Source organism: Lepidochelys olivacea (genome assembly GCF_965140295.1).
Source record: "Lepidochelys olivacea isolate rLepOli2 genome assembly, chromosome: 7".
Lineage (NCBI taxonomy): Eukaryota > Metazoa > Chordata > Testudines > Cheloniidae > Lepidochelys > Lepidochelys olivacea.
In genome coordinates this window covers 31865008-31879078 of record NC_140417.1, presented here as the reverse complement: position 1 = coordinate 31879078, position 14071 = coordinate 31865008, and the positions used below count along the sequence as shown (strand labels likewise).

Here is a 14071-nt window from a genome sequence, read left to right as displayed (position 1 = left end):
GGTTGAGCCAGGATCAGAATCCAGGTTGTCTGTCTCCCCGCCCAACGCTGTGTCCAGTCTCACACCTCCGCCTCATGTTGACAACCATGGCTTGTACCTTTGGAAGCACAGTTGACTTTATTAGCTTCTCTGAAAGTGGATACAAAAGGCTGACATAATATCTCATGAATACCCCTTGCACAGAAGCAATCTCTGATCCTGAGCCAGTAAAACATGCGGGCGTGTTTGATTTTAATCTGACTAATTGGTATCAAGACCTAGAGTCTGTTTAGTTTCTCCTCTCAAATGATTTCCTTGAGTGGTTCCAATCTGGAAGCTTTCAGCAGAACCTTGTCTTCCCGTCCTACATCTGTAATCACTCTGGACCTTCTCCTATAAGGGAATAAGAAGAGACCACATGATTATATAACAATTCTGCATTTCTTTTAATCTTTTCATCACAACAAGTCATGACTCTGTAAATAGGGATTAGCTAAGCCTCCCAATAGCTCTGTGAATTACACTATCCCTCTTTTATCCCCCCCAACCCGCATAATGCAGCATGGACTCAGTCTAGAGGTCCTGGAGTTGTGGTCCCCAGGAGAGCAAAGAACAGGCGTCAAAGGGTCAAGATCACCTTCTCCTTCCCATGTAGGAGTCAGGCTCTTGGCTCGGGCAGGAGCAGGGGGAATGATTGTCATGTCCTATGAATATTTTTGAGTTTTGAAAAATGTTCCTGTCCCCAATTGGGATGAAAAGTCAAAACCTCAAAAATTGTCATAAATCAAAAAACTGAAAAAAAATCATTTTGAATCAATTAAAATGTTTCATTTCAATAATTTTGAAACATTTTGTTTTGATTTTGACCAAATTACTTATTTAATTTGTTTTTCTTACCGTTAGCTTAAATTTCTGAGAGGAAAGTCATTTCAAACCAGAAAACCACTTTATTTTTGTTTTGAAAATGTCGACAAATTTATTTTAAAGAATGTTTTTCAATTCACCAACACTGACATTTTCCCATAAACAGTTTTGGTTTTGACGAATTGGCATTTTCCAACCAAAAAAATTTGGAAAATTCACAACCAGCTCCAGTCCTGGCTAGTTGCCAGCTGCAGGGTCCTGATATAGAAACCATTGAGAAGCGCTGATCTAAAGAACAGGATGAGGGAGTGAGAACTGATGGCAATCCCAGCCCTGCCACTAACTCACTGGGTGACTTTGGGCACGTCACTTTCCTTCCCTATGGCCCATACTTTGCATTATGGTAGCACCTTGAAGACACCAACCAAGACCAGGGCACCACAGTGCTATACAGATCCCGACTGAGATCAGGGCCCCGCTATGCCAAGTGCTTCATAGACCCCGACTGAGATCAGGGCCCTATTGTGTCAGGAGCTGCACAGTCCCCAACTGAGATCAGGGCCCCATTGCGCCAGGCACTGCACAGACCCTGGCTGAGATTGGGGCCCCCTGTGCAGGGTGTTATGCATGTAATCCTTGTGGCCTGAAGCCCTAGGGAGGTGGGAGCTGACTGTTGTGAACAGTTTGTGAACAGGAAGAAGAGTAGTCCAGAGCTGCTTAAGAACTCCAGATGGACAGGGCACCATGGGATGGGAGGTCTCTGCCAGCATCTGTCGATGAGGAAAGAGAAATGTCCAAATGGAGCAGGCTTCATTTCAGACAGCCGCCCAACCTGAAGCAAATACTCACCAGCAACCACACACCACACAACAGAACTGCTAACCCAGGAACCTATCCTTGCAACAAAGCCCATTGCCAACTGTGTCCACATATCTATTCAGGGGACACCATCATAGGGCCTAATCACATCAGCCACATGATCAGAGGCTTGTTCACCTGCACATCTACCAATGTGATATATGCCATCATGTGCCAGCAATGCCCCTCTGCCATGTACATTGACCAAACTTGACAGTCTCTACGTAAAAAAATAAATGGACATAAATCAGATGTCAAGAATTATAACATTCAAAAACCAGTCAGAGAACACTTCAGTCTCCTTGGTCACTCGATTCCAGACCTAAAAGTGGCAATTCTTCAACAAAAAAACTTCAAAAACAGACTCCGAGAGACTGCTGAATTGGAATTAATTTGCAAACTGGATACAATTAACTTAGGCTTGAATAAAGACTGGGAGTGGATGGGTCATTACACAAAGTAAAACTATTTCCCCATGTTCATTCCTCCCCCCTCCCCTGCACCCCTCCCCACTGTTCCTCACACGTTCTTGTCAACTGCTGGAAATGGCCCACCTTGATTATCACTACAAAAGGTTCCTCCCCACTCCCCCGCTCTCCTGCTGGTAATAGTTCACCTTACCTGATCATTCTTGTTACAGTGTGTATGGTAACACCCACTGTTTCATGTTCTCTGTGTATATAAAATCTCCCCACTGTATTTTCCACTACATGCATCCGATGAAGTGAGCTGTAGCTCACGAAAGCTTCTGCTCAAATAAATTTGTTAGTCTCTAAGGTGCCACAAGTACTCCTTTTCTTTGTGCTAATTTGGGGCATTTTGGTTAAAATATAGTTAAGTTTTGAGTTTTGGGGCAATAAAATGCTATTGACCCTGCTGGGAAATGAAAGGACAAGTGAACAGCACCAGACATGCTGGGTGAGGGGGTCACCCTAACTGACACCACAGTCGGGCACCGTTGGGTAAGGGAGCCTCATGAGAAAAGAAAGAGAAGGGCTCCTGCTAGCTGTGGGTTGAACTAAACTGGCTTTGAGATGGTGTACGGTGCAGTGGTGGGGAGTAGAGCTGAGGTGCCTTTGAGGCAGAGACCAGGGCTGAGCTGAGGCAGTGTGTTGGTGCTGACAGGGCTTGGGACTCTGCCCTGTCAGAGGGGCTTGGAGGGACTCTGCTGCAGACCTTTCTGCCTAGCAAGCAAAGCTGAAATCAGGCCACTGGAGCAGCCCAGGCAGTATGGCCAGACTCCACCAGCCCCGGGCAGCAAACCGTGATGATGCTGAGAAGGGAAGTGGCTGGAATGTCTGAGCTGCTCACAACTGTGAAAGGTTTCAGAGTAACAGCCGTGTTAGTCTGTATTCGCAAAAAGAAAAGGAGTACTTGTGGCACCTTAGAGACTAACCAATTTATTTGAGCATGAGCTTTTACATCCAATGAAGTGAGCTGTAGCTCACGAAAGCTTAAGCTCAAATAAATTTGTTAGCTTCTAAGGTGCCACAAGTCCTCCTTTTCTTTTTACAACTGTGAAAGGAGGCCTGAGGCTGGGATTACTGCCAAAATACCCGGGGGAGGGGGAGAGTCTTACTTAACAGTTTGTATTAATTAATTGCTGGCTTTCTCAAGTTAGTTCTGTTGCCCCCTTCCCCCATCCTCATAAAGCTTTTTTTATTAACCCCTACACTCAGTGCTTGCAAGTGGGAAAGTATTACCTATCAAGGGTGCCAAGGGTGGTGTATACAGTTTTCCAGGTTTCTGGGTTGGGGCTTAAGCTGGTGTTTACATTTTTTGAAGGACCCGATTGAAAACTGAATCCCACCGCTGACAACACCTAATTACACACATGTTCGCTGAGATCAGGGCCTCATTGTGCTGGGTGCTGCACAGACCCCGGTGAGGTCAGGGCCCCATTGTGCCAGGCGCTGCACAGACTCACACTAAGAGACAGACCCTGAAGAGCTTAAAATCTAAATAGACAAAGGGTGGGAGGGGAAACACAGGCATAGAGAGGGGAAGGGGCTTGCCTAAGCTCAGGCTGGTGGAGATAGAAATAGAACCCAGGTCTCTGAGCCCCAGCCCATTGCCCTAGCCTCTCCACTAGCTGTCCGTAATAGTCACAGAAATTACTCACTGCCTCTCGATGTCTTCTATGGTGTCTGGCAACGGCATGTTACGGGTCTCAGGCAGGAAGCAGGTGGCGATGCCGGATACAACAGGGGCAGCTCCATAGATGATCAGCGGCAGGGAGGGTAAGTACTCACTGGTCATTTGCACAAGCGGGGCCACTATGCCGCCCACCCGAGCCAGGGTGTTCACAAACCCCATTCCGGTCTGTCTGCCATGGAGAGAGAACAGTCAGGGACTGGGAACCAGCCCTCAGCTGGGTTTGCCTTTTCTGAGCTACAAATCTCCATGTTGTTTATTCACAACTTGCATACCTAATCTACTCTCTAACCTGCCTGCCTGCAATGTCCTGTCAGAAAGCAGTAGAACAAGGTATGCTGATTCATTCAGTCTGCCTTATCCAATAGATTCGTTTGGATTTGCATCTCCTAACAGCTGTAGGAAACCCAGTGGCTCAGCTGACCAGAGCTCTTGCTGTCATTCTGTCATTGCCATCTCCTTGAGGTTAATCATGCAGGGTGAAAACTGCAACACAGCCCAGCAGCCCAGGTAGGACTCCTTAATGGGCGTTTGCATCTACATACCTAATCACGGTGGGGTAGAGCTCTCCTGTATAGAGGAAGGCACAGTTGAATGAGGCAGCCAGGCAGCCCTTTCCAAACACAGCCAAAAGAGTGCGCAGGGTCTGCAGATCTAGGGAGAGGGAAAGGATGACATCATCAGGTGCTGCTGGAACTTAGCTCTTTGCACAGTATGGGCATGCAAACACAGTCCTTAATCTCCCTGTCCTCGAGTTCCCCCCCAACTCTGTAAAAAGAGTCAGTAATTACAAGAGGTTGAATTTTTTTTTGGTCAAAAAGTAATTTCCAAGAAAAATGTCTTTATGCTGCAAATTAATTGTTGTCTTGTTTTTTAATGGTCAGATTATATTTCCAGGATGCACCGTGGCCTCCCCATATTATTTATTATTTGTATTATCGTAGTGCCTAGGAGCCCCAGTCATGGGCCAGGAAAGAGAGAGTCCCTGTCCCAAAGAGCTGGCAATCTATGTATAAGACAAATGATGACATGGATACAGACAGATAAATACATAAGAATGGCCATACTGGGTCAGGCCAATGGTCCATCTAGCCCAGTATCCTGTCTTCCGACAGTGGCCAACACCTGATGTTTCAGAGGGAATGAACAGGGCAATTACTGAGTGATCCCTTCCCTGTCATCCACTCCCAACTTCTGGCAGTTAGAGGCTTAGGACACCCAGAACATGGGATTGTGTCCCTGAGCATCTTGGCTAATAGCCATTGATGGACCTGTCCTCCATGAACTTACCCAATTCTTTTTCAAACTCAGTTATAGTTTTGGCCTTCACAACATCCCCTGGCAACGAGTTCCACTGGTTGACTGTGTGTTATGTGAAGAAGTCCTGCCTTGTGTTTATTTTAAATCTGCTGCCTATTGATTTCATTGGGTGACCCTTGGTTCATCATGGGGCAGCACAAGGAAACAATGAGACACTATTGGCAAGCACGGTAGGGCGTGGTTTCAGCACACCAGCAACCTAACCACTGTCAAGTTTTTTGTAGGCTTCAGAGCAGAGGGAGTTTTAAGCAGGGTTTTGAAGGAGGATATGATGTTAATTTTGCTGATGCTTACAGGGAACTTTTCCCAAGCATGAGGGGCAGCATGGGGGAAAGCACAAAGGTGCTTGTTTGAAAATGTAACAAGTGGGTGATAGAAGCTGATATCATAGACTGATTGGAGTCGATCTTTTAATATTGAATGAGAGCTGTTAGGGCAGGTGGGGATAGGTTATGAAGAGTCTTGAGAGTGAAGACAAGTAGCTTATATTTGATATGATAAGAAGGAACCAGTAAAGGGAAGCAAAGAGATGGGAAGTGATGAGTCATGGCAGCTGCATGGCATTATGGGAGACAAAGTCTGGCTAGGGACCCCAGCATTTCAGAATTAAAATTTGGGTGGGGGGAAGAAGTGCCATGGGTGTTCATTTTTTTACTGAAAAATTGAAATTTTCTGTGTGAAGCTGATGACTTTCACATAAAACTTAATTTAGCCAATCCCCCAATTTTCTGTTGAAAAACAGTTTGAATGAAAACATTTTCAACCACCTTTAATATACAGACGTTGCTTTTATAGACTATTCTTGTAACATTACTCTTGCTGTATCTTGCGTATATGCTAATTAAATTATATGTATGCTAAATGTATATACATGCTAATACATGCTGATTAAAATCAGAGCATGCAGATCGATAGTGCACCAGGACCTCACCTTGTGGCACAAATATGTTGGCCAGGATTGCAAGCCCTGCTAGGATGAGAGCAGAAGCCTGGGTGACTCTCCGGCCAATGAAACTGATCATGAAGAAACCAATCAGCTTTGCAGGGATGTCGACAGCTCCATATACCACCTGGATGAGGTAAATGCTGACCCCAAAATTCTGCAGGTCCATGGCCAGCCCATAATAGGCAAAACTGGTGGAGAACCTGTCGTTGATGGCACAAAAATGCATGGTACAATGGAAAGTCTGCAGAGCGCAGTACCTCCTGTTGCCACTGGGAGTGCTGTAAAATGCTCTCTGGCCTGGGACTTGGGGGACCGCATTTCAATTCCCCTGTGTCACAGACTCCCTTGTCTGACCTTCAGCAAGTCACTTAGTTTCTCTGTGCTTCAGTTCCCCTTCTATAAAAATGGAGGCAATAATCCTACCTCTGGTCTACTTAGATTGTAAACTCCTGAAAGTAGGGCCTGGCCCTGTCTCGTCCTACTGTACAGCACTAAGCACAACAGCATTTGGATCTCAGCCGGTCGTACCATCATAACAAAAGCCCCTGGTTTATTTTCTGCCCTTCCACCCTCTTTGCCTCCCTCTGCAGCTGAATGAACCCACCTACCATACGAAGCACAGGCACCAGGATACCCGGCGTACAGACGGTGTACGCACCAGATCGGCAGCTGTGTGGGTGGACTTGGCTGCGGACATTTCTTTTTGCAGGCTGGCTCTCAAGTCCTGTGGGGAAGAGACACCGGAGAGTTTATATCTTCCCCAAATCCTTGGTTATTTAAATCCTTATCGTTATGACTTGGGGTATTCTCGCTATCCGTGTAAACACCCGGGGTCTGGAGCTGCTGCAATAGTGAGTGCCGTCACCGGCCGAGCCAGTCTTCAGGCTGCAGTACCCCTGGCTACCACTGGGAGATGCAGGTAGCCGAGGGAAGCGGCAAAGAGCAGGACGGGCAACCTCCAGTGGGGCTATTTCAACTCATAGCACAGGGCTCCTTGTTTAGGGCACTGTGCAAAGTACTGAACGCCTCCTACGGATTGGAAGGGTGCATCCTATGAGGTCTCCCATTCTAACATCCCCTTAGCAAGCTACGTTTCCAGACAGCAATTCATGTGCTAGATTTCTATGGGGATCACCCTGTCAGTACGCCTGGCTGTCTCTTTTACTGGAGTTGTTAAGGCCTATGGATATGATTTTTTTGGATTCTTTATTGCTATTGTTTCACAACAGCTATAGCTGGACTCTACGACTTGATTTCTGGGCTTGGGAGAGTGTATATTTATTACCCTCTTGGCACCAAGTGTTCATGTGTCCCTGTCTAGAACTGGACAAAATGTTTTGGCTGAAACTTTTTTCAGTGAAAAATGCAGATTTGGTGACATCAAAACAAATTGCAAATTTTTGTCAATTTCACCAAATTGTTTTGGAAAATTAAAAACAAACAACCAGCCACCAAATTGAAGTGTTTTATTTTTACATTTTTGAAATAAAATGTTTTGATTTTTTTATTTGAAGCAAATTTTTGTTTTGAAATTTTCTTTAATTTTATATAAATATTTTTTGTAAATGTTAAAAAATGCTCAAATTAAAAAAGCATCATTTCATGGTGAATGAAAATTTGGCCTGAACTGAATATTTTCCCTTTCGATTTGCCAAAAACTTTGAAAAAAATTGTTTTCAGTTTGACCTGAAACAATTTTTTTCCACAAGTTTTTGGAATTGCCAGTAACCGAAAAAATCCATTATTTGCCCAGCTCTTTCCCTCTTTGTGTGTGTGTGCGTGTGTTTTCCCCCTCTGGAGAAGGGGTGTATGAGTTTGCTCTATGGTGTGTTCGTGTGTGTCAGTCCTCTCTCTGACAATCACGGGGTGAGAGGCACGCAGATAAGATCCATGTATTACAACCTCCCTTTTAGCCTATTCAATTCCTCACCTCTACGCTGAGTTTGTCCCCTTCTTCCTTTCGCCCATTTATTTGTGCCACTTTCTGCAGCTCCTTTAATGCCTGGTTCAGTTTGCCGGCTGTTGCAAGCCAGCGGGCCGACTCTGTGAACCACCTGTTTGGAACCAAAAGGGCACATGGTAGCCAGCTTCCCTGCCATCGGCCTTGGTGCAGGGCAGGGCTGATGATGACCCCACGTGGTGACACCAGGAAGTGCAGGGTTGAAAACCCAGGGGAACCCCAGGGCTGTGTTTGTCCAGCAGCTTAATAAAGAATTGCCTGTATGTTCATTACAACAGGATACTTTTCACCATGAGAAACACCAAGACTCAGGACACCTGGGGCTCCCAACCTATGTATGATACAGAAAGAGTCTGTTGCAGTTCAGGTAGGGTGACCAAATGTCCCGATATTGTCTTATATACACAACTATAGTACTCCCCCCCCCAAAAAAAAGTGTCCCAATTTTTCACACTTGCTATTTTGTCACCCCAAGTTCGGAAACATTTCAAAACTCCTCTGTCTCTATGTGCTTAGAATAGATGCAGTGTTCAGGCTAAAGGAGCAAGTTGAGAAGCAGTGTGGTCTAATGGATAGGGTACAGCATTAGGAGGCAGGGCAGCTGGGTTCTCTTCTTGGCTGTAGAACTGCCTGTCTTGTGACCTTTGGCAAATCACTTCCCAGCTGGTTCTCTGCCCAAAGATCATCTGTTGCATCTGTAAGCATGTCTGGGCAGGAACAGTGTCTGTACAGCTCCTAGCCCTGGTCTGTAGGGGCTACCATAATAATAATGGTCTTGTGAGTAGGACACTAGCTTTGGAAACCTAGGTTCATTTTCCTGCTCTACCACAGATGCCCCATGTGACTTTGGGCAAGTCACTCCATATTTCTGCGCATCAGCTCCGCAGTCTGTAAAATGTGAATAATTGCCCTTCCCTTTTCTATTTAGACTGTGAGCTCTTTAGGACAGGGCCTCTCTTTCAATGTGTGTCTATGTCGCACCCAGCACAATGGGACCCTGAACTCAGATGAGGCCTCTAGATGCTACTACCATAATATGAAAAATCACAATCAGTGCAACCTCAGATTGGGACCCCCACTGTGCCAAGTGCTGGACAGACATACAGTGAGAGACACGCCCAGTGTCTGAGAGTTTGCAGTCTGAACATCTTCCAGAACCTCTTGGTCCACGCAAGGGATAACAGGGAAGTCCCCATGCTGGCAAGGTTTACAAGTGGGAATGACACCTACCAGCCATAGAAGAAGAAGATGAAATAGGGCACCGAAACAGCCAGCTGCAGCCAGCGCCAATCTGGGATGACATAGGCTAGCCCAGCCAGAATGAACTGCCCAATGCTGTAACTATATCCTGTCACCATGCCAATTGCTGCCCGGAGTTTAGTGGGGGCCCACTCCACAGCTGCATGAGGAGATAAAAGGGGGAAGAGCGTCAAAGTCCAGAGAACACCAATCCCAGCTTTCAAAGCCACCTGCACACCTAAATCCACCCCCAAACAAGTGAGTGGAATTTCAGCAGAGTAGGGAGAATAATGGATTTTTCATTTTGGTGGCAACTTCAAAAAGAAAAAGGAAAAAAAAACAGAAAAAAATTCATTTTGGGCCAACCAGAATTTTTTTTTTTTTTTTAATTTTTGGGCAAATCAGAGAGTTGAAAAAGGTTTCATTTTGGGTTAAATTAGCTGTTTTGTTTTGCCTGTCAAGAGGTTTTTGTCATGTTTTGGAATTTAAAAAAAATATAAAATTCAAGGAAATTTTGAAATGAAAAGTCATTTGAACCAAAAAAATGAAAACGTTTCACCTTTTTCTGATTTGTTTTTGATGTGAACAATGTGGCTGAACCAACATGAATTCACGAAACGTTTTATGGAAAAAAGTTTCAGCTCAAAAATATCACCCAGCTCTAGACTGCAGCTCTTTGCAGGGGGGGACTGTCTTTTAGTTCTGTTTTTAAAGGGACTCTAGCACAATGGGATCCTGACCCATGACTGGGGCTCCGAGGTGTGGCCACCTTTCTGGTCAGACTATAAGCTGTTTGAAGTGTGAATAACGCCTCACCTAGCGTCTCTGTCACATGCATTATATTGTAATGCTCGTTCTCCTCAACATCCTCTTTATCTTAATGTAGGAAGATACTGTTATGCTGGGGGGTTGGAGCTGGTGGGCATAACTGCCACTTTTCATTCAGGATAAAAGTAAGAAACAATCAAGCTCCTTTATGGACCCAGATATCTGAAACAATAGGATCCACCACCCAAAACATAGGCACATAGCAAGGCTTGAGCAGATGCTGAGTCATGTGGCCCATGGGGGTTCCTTGGACAGTGATATAGCACACAGGGCCTGGAGCATGGACTGGTGCAGTTGCGTGTGTCTTTGTGTGTGAGAAAAGCAGCAATAATAGGACAAGTACAAAGAAGCCTGTGACACAGCCAGAGAAGTCCTGGCAGTATGACCCTGAGAAAACACTAGGAAGGAGAACTTTTTGGGCAGAGTGTTGGCTGGAAAAGGGTTGGTACAGTGAGCAAAGAAACTGCCTCCTGCTGTTTGTTTCCTGCTGTGAACAGGGAAACAAGACATTGTAAATAACCAGGAATGCACCAAAGAAATACCTGGCTTCATCATCAACTTCTCCTCTTAATGGAAACATCCTGTAAGACCCCAAAGGACTTGCTGCTTGCTTGGGTTGGTACTTACAGAGGGACACGCAGTTGAGGTTGATCCCCGACAGAGCCATCCCAGTCAGGAAGCGGAAAACGCAGTACATGGCAAAGTTTGATGAGAAAGCAGCACAAGAGCCGGTGATGGCCATTTGCAGACAGGACCAGATCAAGAGTGACTTCCGTCCAAACCTGTGGCAGAGAAAACCAAGGCTAGCTGCTAACAGGCAGGATAGGCTTGTGGCTAGAGTGCTGAGTCATCACTCTGGGGGAAACAGTATGACCCCCATCACTGTGGTAGGGCAGTGCTACAATCCCCATTGTACAGATGGGGAACTCAGACCCAAAGAGAGTAAGGGACTTGCACAAGGTCACAAAGGAAGTCTGTGGCAGAACAGGGGCTTGAACCCAGGTTTTCCCAAGTTCTAGGTGAGTGCCCTAACCACTGGGCTATTTTTCCTCTCTGATTATAAGTGCTGGTAAAGACAGCTGGAAACTGTTAGAACTGGGCCACTACCCGCCCCCACCCTGCATTCATCTCCTGCACCCTACCTAAGTGAAGTGACAGACAGGCATCTTACTTGTCAGAGAGATTTCCAAACACAATCACTCCCACCAGGACTCCCGCCATATAGATCGACTGAGCCATCTGTTTCAATGTCCGTGAGCCACACACCAGATCCCACTGCAAGTGGGAGAGAAAACACCATCCCAGTGAGAAAGCATGAGGGAGACAAGTCCAGCAAACTTGGTCATAGTGAGAATGGGGGCCCCAAACTCTGATAAGGTTTGTGAAGAACCTAGCAAAATGTGGCCCTGATCTTGGTCAGGATCTGTGCAGCACCCAACATGGTGGGGTCCGAGGTGTCCAGATACTACCACAATACTAGTCCAGATCCTTATCTGGCAGACATCAAAGTAGCTCTGTTGGTTTCAATGAAACTATGCTGGTGGTCACCAGATAGCAATCTGATTCAGCATAGTCACTAGCCAGCCATTGCCAGGAGACTCTTTCTTACCTCGGTGATGATGGTGGAGGTGAAAACACTCTTGTCATATATCCATCCATCCATACAGGGCTCGGTGTCCATCTCGGTCCCATTGGTTGTTGTGGCATTTGGGTCTAGGAGCTGCCACTGGGCGGAGATGAAGCGGAGACACTTCTCCGGCTGCTGGTTCCCATCCACAGGGATGGAGATCTTGAGGAGCTCCTGGCAATACAGGAGGTCAGTAAAGTTGTCATCACAAGTGTAGTTAGCAACAATGGCAATATGGCAGTGGTGCCCAGGGGTAGCAGCGGTAAAGTTCTGCAGGATGTTGTGGCTGGCCATCAGTAATATTGGCAGGACCAATAATGTAACATGGATACTTTGGAAACGGCCCATACTGCCGACCTGCTCTAAAAGTTCTGCAAAAGTCATGTTGCCCCAGACCAGAAGACTCTGACACCTTGAATGTGCTTGTTTTGTGAAATAGATGCACACCCAAAACAATGTGCAGATGTAAATAGAGGAATGCCACTGCTGTTTACTCACAGATGCGCACAGCTTTGTGTTTGCTTAGACATCCACTCCCAGTCTTGTCAGACGCTGCAGTCTACTCTGGAAAGACAGAAAGAGTTGCAATGGGTCTAGCAATAGCTCAAAGTGAATTCCTACAAGCGAGCGGCCGATTTGGCTGCATTAAGGATCTGCTGATTAAATAAGCAGCTAATCAGAATATCCATGCAATTAAACCAGATGCAAAAATTCTAGGTCATTCCGTGCACAACTAATCCACAGTCTCTTTTGGCTACTAGACAATTCCAAGTTGATTGTGAATCCCAGAAGCCCGATGGAGCAGTTTGGTTGGGAATGCTGTGCCTAGTTGAGCTCCAGGTCAAGAAGTAGATTGTTCAGGGTTCTGCTGCACTTTTAGTTAATCTTTTGTTGGGTTTAATTTGTTTAGTTCCCCTTGGTTTGGAGGGCTTAATGCAAAAAGAAAACTATTTTAAGAGGAATTTTGGAGAAAGGATGTCAAGGGAGAGCCAGGTAGAATATGCCCTTAAATCTGAGTTTTCCAACCCTGATGTACTTTGCACTGTGGAGCAAATCTTGTTGTGTAGATGGTCAACATTTTGGAATTTCACATAGCTCAGCGGGAGTTTCCATGTATCTATAGTGCAGAGGGGCAAGGTATAGAATTGAACTCAGCTGTCAATGAAAGACATAGGGCTATGCTGATTTACACCACCTGGCCTAGCTACACAAGCGTAAATCTGGAGTCACTCCCCTTCAAGCCCCTATTTAACAAAACCAGGGAGAGTCAATGAGCCAGATCCTCCGCTGGTGTAAACAGGCACAGATCTACAATGGAGCTGAGAATCTGGCCCCATACAATTAAAATATAAACCTTGGTAAAATAGACTTACCTGCTTCCTATGTTGCTACCAAGCAATGTCTTTAATAGGCTACAGCTGCTTTTCTCTGTGGGTCAATGGATCATACTCTCACCAAGTAAATTGTCCAGAAATCTTACTGGATCAGTGGAGATCAGGCTATGACAGCAACACATGAGGACAAAGGAGGTGGGACTTGCTCAACTTCTCTCATTAGAACTTGCAACCTCTTTGCCCTTGGCCCAATAACGGCATCAAAAGCCCAGCAGGCAAAGCTTGAGTGCCCCTTTAATGACCCAGTTAGGAGAACCCCCACTTAGCAAATTAATAGACAAGAGCTAACATGATCCCACCATGCAGCCGGGACCTGGAGCAGAACATTATGACTGGGGAATGTAAATATGATGCCTTTCCTGCAGTTCCTGGTATGAGGATGCTTGCCGGTAGAACAAAAATGATGCCAGAGAAACAGATGTGGGATGAACCTTTGAGAGCCAGGGGCTTGTTTCAGAACAAGAAGAAATTTGAAACCTTCTAACAAGGCAAAACAGGTTTCCTGCAAGCTAACAGTCTTATCAGAACACTGTAATAATGCTGGGGATGTGCTCAGCTGGATAGAGCACTGCTCAGGGATTCAGGAGAGCTGGGTTCTGCTTCCAGCTCTGACCTATTGGGTAGCTTTGGGCAAGTCATTTAATCTTGCTGTGCCTCAGTTTCCCCATTTGCAAAAAGGGCACAATTATATTGATCTTCCTGTTAGACCTTAAAAATTTTCCATGTGGCAACTTCTCTTCCTCATGCACAATGGCTTTTTAACAAAATGGAATTTTTCACTAAACTTTTTCATTTTTTAAAGGAAAAAAAATCTATGTATCTATGGAAAAGCTATGGAGAGAGAAATAGATGTACATGAAATAATGTTGCAGTGTTAATGGGTTTGAAAGCAAGCTTAGTAC

The 14071-nt window shown here is 45.5% G+C and overlaps 1 protein-coding gene across 1 annotated transcript; it reads right to left on the bottom strand.

Moving 5' to 3' along the window:
* Positions 1-91: 91 nt before the first annotated feature.
* LOC311524442 (solute carrier family 22 member 6-B-like) lies at positions 92-12159 on the bottom strand (the record flags this gene model as incomplete). Its single annotated transcript, XM_084635552.1, has 10 exons — positions 92-372; positions 3824-4027; positions 4401-4509; positions 6107-6321; positions 6730-6845; positions 8052-8175; positions 9312-9480; positions 10776-10930; positions 11320-11423; positions 11758-12159. 10 exons carry the CDS (start codon positions 12157-12159, stop codon positions 282-284), a joined length of 1689 nt encoding a protein of 562 aa, XP_084491678.1. The 3' UTR covers positions 92-281.
* Positions 12160-14071: the final 1912 nt, after the last annotated feature.